This window comes from Aulonocara stuartgranti, assembly GCF_965226115.1.
Source record: "Aulonocara stuartgranti genome assembly, chromosome: 3".
Classification (NCBI taxonomy): Eukaryota; Metazoa; Chordata; class Actinopteri; order Cichliformes; family Cichlidae; genus Aulonocara; species Aulonocara stuartgranti.
The window spans coordinates 42,145,764-42,156,681 of NC_138941.1; the positions used below are offsets into that span (position 1 = coordinate 42,145,764).

The window sequence follows — 10,918 nt, forward strand, 5'->3', positions numbered from 1 at the left end:
AGGCAATCGCGTAAACCAGCCCTGTACGTCTTTCCTGGGTCCCTCGCAGCAACACCCTTCCAAGATGGCAGCCAACGGTAGCAGCACGGGTAGCAAATCCAGCAACAGCGGCGGTGGGAAACAGTCCGGCCCGTCAGCTGAACAGGTACCCTCCCCTCCACCTCAGGCTGCTTCACCGGTGCAGTCGTTGATATTGTTGTCGTTGGGCCGTGTGCGGTGGAGTTACAGCCACCAGTTTGAGTCCCGGATAGCTAAAGCTAACGTTAGCTTCCCATCATCGTCATGGTCTGCTCTCTAACAAGCAGCTGGTGTTAAACATGAACATTTAAGCGTTCATATAATGAGCTGGGGTCAGGTGTGCGCTTCTAGAGCGCGGTTTATGGCTGTTAGACGTATTTAAATGTGTGTAAGGAGATGGTGTGGCTGTGTGAATAGAAGATGCTATTTTTATAACTGAAGACCACCCAGCCCGACTCAATCAACGTGAAGCCACATTACTCAGATATTCATAAAGTACCTGTAACGATGAACTGAGTCTGCCGTAAAAGTCCTGCAGTGTAGCTGCTCTCAACAAAAGTATGTGGAAAGCGATTAATGTGATCAATGCAGTGGTTTCATGTGGTGCTCCTGCAGGCTGTCCATCATGGATCAGTTTGCGTTTGTTGGTGTCAGCTGCCCTCTGCTGTCCCAGCGCAGCACAGAACAGCATAGAGTACGGCAGTGACCATCACAGACTCATGCTGAGCGGATATTAAAATCCCTCAGTCATCTCATAAAATAGTGATGGCTGTGTGTGTTGTTGTAGAGAACTTATGTGTTTTTTAGTGAAGTCTGGTTAATTGTTAATGTGAACAATCCCTGACAGTTTCCACACAGCCCCCACTGGTAGAAACAGGGCTCACTGGTTTTGATCACCAGGAGGTGTTTAAGTTACTCAAAATTAAAATGCCATTATTTTTATGATATAGCCAAAAAATGACTGAAAATGTGTGAATTTCTGTTAAGTGAGGTTACATAGACTTTTACACCTTAACTATGTGTGGATCAGACATGCTTACATGTCCAGTCTCTGCTGGTCCATGATGGTGCTCACTGTGGTTTTGTGTGGCAGGTGGTGGCAACATTTCAGAGGATGCGTCAGGAACAGCGCAGTATGGCTTCTAAAGCTGCAGAGTTGGAGATGGACATCAACGAGCACAGGTCGGTACAAACCTTCTGATCCGCTCTAAACAGTTTACATTTACAAAGAAGTTTCATGCAGCAGTTCAAGAAAGAGAGAACTGAACATGATTTATTGATATACAGAATTCAGTTATGCTATTTGACGACTCCGATGCTACGACAGCAGAATGAAATCCTAGTGGCGATAGACGTTATCTAGGTATCAAGGGTCATGCCTTGACTCTAGGTCCTCGTCAAATTCTAGCTCAGGTTCTAGCTCCAGTGCCCCTCCAGCTCATCGAGGATCTCAGAGCAGAAGTCCAAGATGGTGGAGTTTAATCCATCGGACCATGGCTTGCAACACGCACTGGGAAGCAGCTAAATTATTTTATGGTTTTACTGCGTGCCTTCTCAAATGTGTGCGCACACACGTGAACACAGAAAAAGCAGACAGATGATAGAGAACACACACAGCAAGTGTTTATTAGGAAACGTTTGCATGTTTGCAAACAGTACTGATTGCCAACAGTTCATTGGCACAACCAGAACAGGTGGCTGGTTTGCAGCAGTTACTTTGGTAACTGAGTTTAAGTAACTGATCTTAAAATGGTTAAATATAAAAATAAATAAATGCTTAAATGAGGTGTCAGATATACTTGTATGGGTATTAATATACTTGGTGGAAGACCTGATGGCTGAGTCGTTATTCCTGTTATATTTCTTTTAAGTTCACCTCCCAGAGTGCATGTGTGGTCAGTGCATGGTGAAATAAAGTCTCCGTGGATAAGTCCTCGTAGACACATGGACCCTCACACTCACTGTCTGATGATGAAATTTATGATCCTAGTGGACTTGTGGATGTTAATTGCGACTCATGGCCTGACATTAAAAGCATCTAAATACGTAATAAGCTCTAGGGCAGACCAGGTGGTGCATGTGAATGTAACACTGAATGCATGTTCTTAGCTGCAAATATTTCACAGTCTGGGGAATCACAATGTCAGCTACTAGCTGAGGCATTCCTGTGTTACCTTTTGAGTTGAATAAGTTTTCTTTTTAACATTTCTGTTTTTCTATTCAGCTTAGTAGTAGACACATTGAAGGAGGTGGATCCATCGAGGAAATGCTTTCGTCTAATAGGAGGAGTGTTGGTGGAGAGGACAGTAAAAGAAGTTCTACCTGCCTTGGAAAACAACAAAGAACAGGTGATGGAAGAGGAAATGAGAGCATTTTACAATTTTTCTTTAAACACCGAGTGCTCTGGCGTTTAATAGCGTCCTATATTGTACTCAGACACTTATTTAACTCAAAATTTAATTTTCTTCCTCCTTCTGTCCTCACAGATCTCCAAAATAATCGAGTCCATCAACTCACAGATGCAGACGAAGGGGCGGGAGCTCACAGAGTACAGGGAACGCTACAACATACGTTTGGTGGGAGAGGGCGAAGGAGAGGAAAAGGGCCAGTCAGCCGCTCCCTCCAGGGACAGCGAAGGAGGCGGATCCAAAAGCGGAGCTGGTGTTTTAGTTTCATAGGTAGTGAGCATGGACAGTGACAGCAGGGCCCTTTGATTTCTGCAGTGCTGAACACGTAGATGGAGTCACACAGTTTAGGTGGAAAACAAACTCTTTGCAGGATAACTCTGGATTTGAAGTTTACTGAAATCTCTGCTTAATCTAACGCACTTGTTAATTTGCAGCAGGTGTATTCAGCTTCCTTATGTTCAGTGTGAAAGTTAAAGCTGTCTTATGTTTGCCTTTTTTAATGCTGAAATACTGTGACACCAGTTCACTGACTGAATTCAACCCCCTGAATATTTACCCGCACTCACACAGGAGCAGCTAAAAACATGATTTTGCTGTTTTAAGATTATAGAAAGTGGGTTTTTTTTCACACAAGATACAACTGCTAACGTGTTAGGCCAAAATTAAAGATTAATTTTGAAAACTAAGAACAAATGGGACGCCTAAACATCCAGTAAAATATGTAACAAAGAGATCATTTTGAAAGCTGTGCAAAAATTTGACTTCATGTAGAGTATTAGCTCTGAATGAGGTCAGTTTGTGTTCAGGGGTGATGAACCTGGAAGTGTAACTGTCACACCTTAATAATAAAAACCCACCATAACTGAGGAAATGCCTCCTAGGACCCCATGAGCACTGTCCACACGGTTAATGTGTTGTAAGGCCTTTGTTTTTGTTAATGATGATGAATAAAAAAATGTCACAGTTGTGTTTTCTTGTTGCTCTCAGTTCATCTCATCACTTCCATTAGGAGTGGAGCCAACAAGAGTTTTAAACAAGAGACGAGGTTCAACAGAAGTGCATCATAAATTGTTCTCACACACGAATGGTGAAGGAAAAAGGACTAGTTTAAAGAGTCCCTCTCATAGCATGGTTTGTATATTTGCCTGTATGTGCAGCACCTGCTTTCAAAGGATAAACCTCTATCGTTTATTATAGCTCTATCAAGTCATGACGTTCAGAAATTGAGACATCCTTCAGCATGGTGATCTAAGACTGATTTCAAGATGGGGAAAGTCTTTTGTATGGAGTTTTTATAAAAAGACCTCTGGGGGTTTTCTGGGAGAGTGAAAAGTTTGCCACTCACCAAAGGTTTTGGACACAGTGAAAGGAAGATAACTTTGTTTACTCAAGTACAGAAAATGCCTAAGATGTATCAACAGGAAAATACACGTCAGTTAACGTAAGATATAATACCTTTAAGGTACGTTTTGGTGTCCAAGTTTTGGATTGCTCCTAATTTGTCTGCAAGGCAATTATAAATAACAAACTTAGTGTGGGGAACTGAAAGGACTTTAACTGAAACACCACACTTTAAAGAAAAATGGAAAGGATGTTGATTGTTTACAAAACTAAACCAAAAAATAAAAAATGTCTTTAGTTGTAATTTTTGTAAGTTTAGTTTTGTCAAACATAAAAAGACTGGAGCTTATGTTTAGTTGAGACGAGTATGTGGTAGAGAGCCGTGTGCTTGCGAACTTATTATCTTACCTATGACAAATAACCACCAAAAACAAAACCAACAGCAACAAAAATAACTATAGAATGATAACTAGAATGAACCACACCAAAAACTCTTAGGCAAACAAAATAAACCTTAAAATATCAGATTAACTCTGGAAACTAAAGTAAACTGAGACAGGGGAAAAGAAAAGCTAACAAAAACAATAAAAAATGCGAGATGATATTTTCTCTGGGCGTCTGTGTGCACTGTCATATCTGCACGTATCTATATTTATCTCTCTCTATATATATAGCTACACTTTATAGTATTGATTCTGGGTTTTATATGGGAATGAGGCAGATTGATTGAAGCTCCTTCATTTGTAATTTAAACCTCATGGTCCGTTTGGACTAACGTGAGCAAGTGATACTGAGCAACTGAGATTATTTTTAAACATATGGCGTTACGTAACTGACAAAACACGTGATTCAGGATTAAGTGGGAAAAAGTGAAAAGCTACCGACGAGGATGGGATTCGAACCCACGCGTGCAGAGCACAATGGATTAGCAGTCCATCGCCTTAACCACTCGGCCACCTCGTCTGAATGTCTCTACCGCAACAGCAAATTGTATTCAACGGGAACCTATAAGAATAGTGTCCATATTTATGTGGCTTATTTCTAAAGACTTCGTTCTCACGTAACGTGGCACCGTATTTAGAACATCCACGGGTTCACACATTGGCCTTTAGGACAAATTAAAAACAAGCGCAAACACTTCTCCAGGAGTAAATTCAGCGGCGCCTTTACTTCCGTCATTACGGTTATAACACATCGGTGTGCGCCGCTGTCGCAGCAGCAGCAGCAGACTGCTGACAACTGTGCTGTGCTTTGATGGAGATCACAGAAACTGGATGATCGCTATATTTGTTCTTTTGTGAGTCGTGTGGAAATCTAGGTCAGCGCTGCCAATAACCGGGAAAACATGCGATCGAGTATTTGTTACATTTCCAGCCGAGGAGGCTGCAGTTAGAACTGAGGCGCCAGTGTCGGTGACGCTAGCTGGGACAGAAATAGAGCAGTAAGAGGCATCCAGCTGTGGTTTTCGGACCTCTTTGTGTCCTGCAGCCTGTCTGGGATGCATCTCTCCAAGAAATGTTCCGCCTTCAAAGTAGTGCTGAGCGCCCTGCTGATAGTGGCGCTGCTGCAGCTCATCTACCTGTCCTTCCTGTCCAAGTTTCACGGAAAGCAGCAGCGGTACCGATACTCGGAGCTCTTCGGAGGCTCCGGGGCCAAGAAAAATGCCCACCCGGAGAAAAACTCGCGGAAGGAGCGCCTGAGGTACTCACTGTCCACCGGCGGGATCTTTGACAACAGCGGGCAGTACCGAGTGTACAAGAACTTGATCAAAAGTGACTTCACCACGAATGAGAAGCCGGGATCTGACCCCAGCTCCAACATCCTGGCTCTAGCTACACACACCACTATCAACAACCTGCACTACCTGGAGTCCTTGCTGGAGAGGTGGCAGAACCCCATCTCTGTGGCCATATTCGCTCACGGCCAAGATGTGAAGTTTGCCACAGCTCTGGTGTACGCTCTCAGCTTCTTCTGCCCTCACATTCAAGCCCTGGTGGACTTCCACTTGGTTTGCCTCTCTGGAGAGATGGCCAGCTTCCCGGAGCAGGACCGTGAGCATTTTGCAGGTCTTGAGGACTGTGCCTCAGTGTTCTCCAGACTGGAGACTCACGGGGAGAAGTACAAGAACTATGCTATGAGCGGAAACATCTCCTACCCCAACAACCTTCTTCGTAACATCGCCAGAGGGGGCACGGAGTCCTCCTACATCTTGGTCATTGACATGGACATGCTGCCAAGCGCCGACCTGCATGAGCAGTTCATGGCCATGATCAGCAAGCGTGAGCCAGCGAGTGACGAGGTCTTCGTCCTACCAGCTTTCGAGATCCGCCACGCTAGGAAGATGCCAGCCACCAAGGCAGAGCTGGTTCAGCTCTACCAGGTCGGTGAAGTCCGGCCCTTTTACGAAGAGCTGTGTCCTCGTTGTCAGGCCCCCACCAACTACTCACAGTGGGTAAACGGCCACGTCAGAGAGACGGGAACCCTGGAAGTTGCCTACACGCTCACCTGGGTGGACCCCTGGGAGCCCTTTTATATCGGGCACCGCTCTGTGCCTCTCTACGATGAGAACTTCAAGCAGTATGGCTTCAATCGTATCAGCCAGGTTGGTATGAGAAAGGTGGTCATGATTTCAAGAAGATCTGCCTGTTAGCTGAAGCCCATGAGGTGTTTGAATACAAAACCACAACAATCACTGAACATACAGGAGAGAGCTACCACACACTGTCAGCATCAGTATCGCTCTTAGACTAAAGGAGTAAAGCAGCAGCTTGTTCCAGGTGTTTGGTGGCTGGAACGATCAGCCTTCTAAAATTAAAAGCCCAGGTCCCAGTAAACCAAAGTCAGCAGTATTTATACTTTGCTGTATTTTTAAAAAACTGGAAAGTGGTCGACAACTTTGCCGACCTCTGCATTTAAATCTCTTAATTTGACTGTAAGTTGTGTATATTTTCATTTTAGGAAGAAGTACTTGGTGCACTACTACTCTATACGATCTGCAAACACAGTTTGACACAAGTCTGCAGTTTATTCACTCTTTACTCACATGGAGGCTTTTTCTTCACTTTTTCTATCATCGAGGACTTTCTTTATTATTTCTGTTTGCACTAAAAGATTCAGGTTTTTTTCCAGGTCCAAAACTCTGTAGATGAATTGCTTAAATTAAATTGTAGACTAAATTCAAAAGCAAGTGCACAAATATATGCTACCAGTCATTTTTCTGCCTTTAAAGAAACTTTACACTATCAATAAATATCACTATTGCTCCGACTCCCTCCTGCAGATACATGCAGGTTAATTGGTGATTCAAGCCAATTAACCTGCATCTCTAAGTTCAAGTTTAGAGATTACCCCCTACTGATAATCAATTCTAATAATAGCATCGCCATTGCTGGAGATCCCCCAGACCAACAGTATCTAATGTCTTTGTTTTAAACTTCTGTTAAGCGCCACCGTGGCTGCAGCTGAAAGCATAAAAACTGTCTTTTAAACATTATTTTAATTTAAATACTCTCCCATATCTTAGTGATAGAGCTGTGCTATTGACAAGTCTGTTATCTCACACGCTTATTATTTAAGTTGCTTCTACTTCCTGCCTTCAAATTGGCTGAACTTTATCATTATAGCAGATCATTTAACATAAACACTATAAACAGTTTGGAAAATGAATGGAAGTTACTAAAAGTAACACAAAAGAGTAAAGAGGTCATGGAGATGGACAAGAGATTAGGAGTCATCACAAATGAAGTTTAATGAGTCACAGCAGTGGGAGAGGACGTGACCCAGAGCGGGATGAAATCCCATAAAATCTCTCTTTTTTTTTTTTTATAATCCTGGACTTTTCAGACTAAAACTGGGTCAGCAGCTTTTTTTATGGAGTTTTAAGCTTCCTAAAACTTCAGATGAGGATGTAAATGCAGTAAGAGGTACACATTTTAACACTAAAACACATGATTGTGGACACACCTGTACTGAGGACGAGAAGTCACAGGACGTCTGCCTCTGGTGCATCAGCTTTGACCTCTCACAGGTTCCTCAACTTTAGGAAAGTACTATATTAAAGGTGTGAAGGCTCCTTTAAATTAAATTAATCTGCTCGACACAAATCGTTTTTGGTTGTAGTCTCTTCTAAACCTCATGGCCTTCTTTTTCTAAGCTTCTCCTTTCCCCTGTGGAAATGTCTCCACACCTTTGTCGGTTTCATCGCTCCACGCAGCCTCTCCCTGACACCTCGTACCTGAAGAAGACATTTCATCTCTCCTTCCTCATGTCCGCTCGCTCACCTTTGTTCTCACGCCTTCTGCCCTCGATACCAAAACCGTCTCCTGTGTCATTATCTTCTCTCACCTCCCCCCGTTCGCTCTCATCACTTCCCACCTCCACGTCTGTCTTTTCATGCTGTTGTTTAATCTCCCTCCAGGCCTGTGAGCTCCACGTGGCCGGATACAGGTTCTCCGTGCTGAGCACTGCCTTTGTGGTGCACCGCGGCTTCAAGATCCAGGGGGAGTTCCACGCTAGGAAAGACGAGGAGAACAAACGCAACCGGGTTCTGTTTCGCAACTTCAAAGAGGGCCTGAAGACCAAATATCCGTCCTCCGCCCGGCGCTGCTGAAAAAAAGACGAGGACATCGGCCGCCGATGAAGTCGCTGTCGAGCTGAAACGACGGACGCTTTCTTCTTGTATCCAGATTTAGCTTCCTGTAAAACCCTTTCTGCCCAACTTTCATAGTCAGCACATCAATTTCCTAGTTTCTCTCTGATTTTTCTTTTTTTTTTGTGATGGTGGCACAGTAGGCGTTTATTTCAAATTTTGTGAAAATGAGCATCAGGGAAATGCTGCCTGGGGATTTCTGAGTGTTCGCTTGGATGGGAGAAAAAGAAATGATCATTCAACAGTGAGAAACAGGGCAGAAAATCTGGAGTTCACTGCGATTTCACTCAAATGCACATCCAGAAAGCATTTAGGGTCATTTTAAAGCACATAAGGATCCATGCATCCTATATTTGGAAATCATTTTACACTCGTCCAGATTGAAAAATGGAGCAGAGTCCTAGATTTCACTGCGAGTAACATGAAGTTTAACCTCTTACATTTCAGACATTGTGTTTAAAGTTAACATGCATGGTGGTGTTTGACAGCAGCTGGCAGAAAAATGAATTCGTTGATACATCAGGGACCAACAGTAAGGACCTGCTGCTTAATGTGGAGCTCCTGACCAGCTTATTCTCCTGCAGACTGACGGAGCAGCTTCATTTTTAGGAAGGTGGTGGAGCATCACAAAGGTCTACTGGTCTACAAGGAGACATCAGCAGGAAGGCAGCGGCGTTGTTTTGTAGAGCGATGCTGAAGATGCTTTAATCAGGCTTTCTGTACAGAAACAAGTTCTCCATCTACATATATACAAACACTAGCAGCCCTCTGACTGGAAGAGAAGCTAAAAATGCTACATTTCTTCCTTTTGGGGACTTGAAGGGTCTGATTATTATATTTCCTCCAAGGGCAAAAACACTAGTTTAAAGATAAAGCTGCTCCTTTATTCTGACAAGGTCGTCACAGCAGATGGATCTGCATCTTTTGATTTGACACAGATTTCTGTGGCTAAAAAAACCCTCCTCACACTATTTAACTTCACTTGTTTGGCCTGGTTTCAGACATTTATGTCAGCTATTCAAGAAAAAAAATGATGAAGTAGTCTGATTGTTGCTCTGCAGACCTGCAATCATGGGAGTAAAGCCTGTCTTATAGTGCGCTCTGACCACAAGGTGGCAACAGTCGCTCGAGCGTCCCGGTTGTGGTTTGTTTTCAGCCTGTGGTAAAAACAGCAGAGCGCTCGCACATCAGCGGCGCTGTTTGGTGCTCAGGACGCGAAGCAGCTCCGCAGCACGGCCGTTAGCACATTTGGCTGCGAGTGCTTATCAGACTGAAAGGGTTCATCTCATGAGAACAAAGCTGTGGGAGCCTGTGTACAGAGATTATGCACAACACTAGATTTTTGCATACACTGTGGAGAACTGCTGTATTTATAACACTGGGGATCTGACACTGGCAGCTCTCTACATTTATCAAGAGATTTTTGTTGTTGTTTTTACCTCTTCAGCTGGAGTGTGTGTTGGGAGCAGGCAGCTACAGGCACTAATGTAGCACACATATGAAGCATAATCAAAGTGTGAACCACAAACAGGAGCAGCCTGTGGTGTTAAAGGATTGCTTCTCTTGCTACTATTGGAGTAAAAGACAGCAAATGTTTGATCTTAGGCTTTATTCTGTAACTACGGTACATACAGACAGTATTAACCTCGACTACCACTCTTCTTCTTTGTTTGTAGTGAATGCATATACACTTCAGATATGTTTGACTCACATGTTTAAGTGTTTAATTTAAATGTAATTCTCGATTCGAGACGGACTGACGTGTTTTTTCTTCCTCACTCGTCATGTTTGTGATATATTTATTGTAAAAACTCTTGTTAACAGGAATAGTTTTTTATGACCTCGAGCCACAAAGAATAACCTGTAGCACCAAATTTAAATGGAACATTGTGATTTTTTTTTTAAACCACTATGAAATAATTTATTTAGTGTTTTTGGAGCAGATTCAGTTTGAACACGTTACCTTATGTGATTATGTGGTGCAGTGCTTTTTCCTGGTGCAGTGTTTCTTCTTTATTTGGAAATTTATTGGGTTTTTTTTATTTATTTATTTTTTCTCTATGATGCCTGATTTGTATTGTTGAAATTTCTAATAAACCTGGATTATTTACATTTGACCCGTGACTGTGATTGACTCTAACTCAAGAATAGAGTAAGTTAGTGAAATCACACCTGATTATATCACAAACTCAGAGTATGCAAATGAAAGAATGAGCCAGCTGTGGCTCAGGTGGTAGACCAGGTCGTCTTCTAGTCAGAAGGTCAGTGGCTTGATCCCTGGATCATCCAGCCCACATGGCTTAGGAAAGATACTGAACCCCGAGCTGCCTCCAGTGCATCTGTGTCTGTTTGTTAGAAAGCACTTAATGCGCTGCATGAAGATGTCAAGTGACTGTTATTGTCATTTCAAACATGTACAGTGGTTCAGTACAGAGTGAAACGAGACAACATTCCTGGTGCTACATATGACAGACAAACACAGGACTATGTAAAATGCAATGTG

The 10,918-nt window shown here is 43.1% G+C and overlaps 2 protein-coding genes across 2 annotated transcripts; both read left to right on the plus strand.

Moving 5' to 3' along the window:
- The first annotated feature begins 23 nt into the window (after positions 1-23).
- pfdn2 (prefoldin subunit 2) lies at positions 24-3,394 on the plus strand. The gene is made up of 4 exons (XM_082525872.1): positions 24-145; positions 1,112-1,200; positions 2,243-2,366; positions 2,505-3,394. Exons 1-4 carry the CDS (start codon positions 65-67, stop codon positions 2,694-2,696), a joined length of 486 nt encoding a protein of 161 aa, XP_082381998.1. The 5' UTR covers positions 24-64; the 3' UTR covers positions 2,697-3,394.
- Positions 3,395-4,625: 1,231 nt separating this feature from the next.
- b4gat1 (beta-1,4-glucuronyltransferase 1) lies at positions 4,626-10,532 on the plus strand. The gene is made up of 2 exons (XM_082526465.1): positions 4,626-6,369; positions 8,185-10,532. The coding sequence occupies exons 1-2, from the start codon at positions 5,266-5,268 to the stop codon at positions 8,374-8,376; spliced, it is 1,296 nt and encodes a 431-aa protein (XP_082382591.1). The 5' UTR covers positions 4,626-5,265; the 3' UTR covers positions 8,377-10,532.
- The last annotated feature ends 386 nt before the right edge of the window (positions 10,533-10,918 follow it).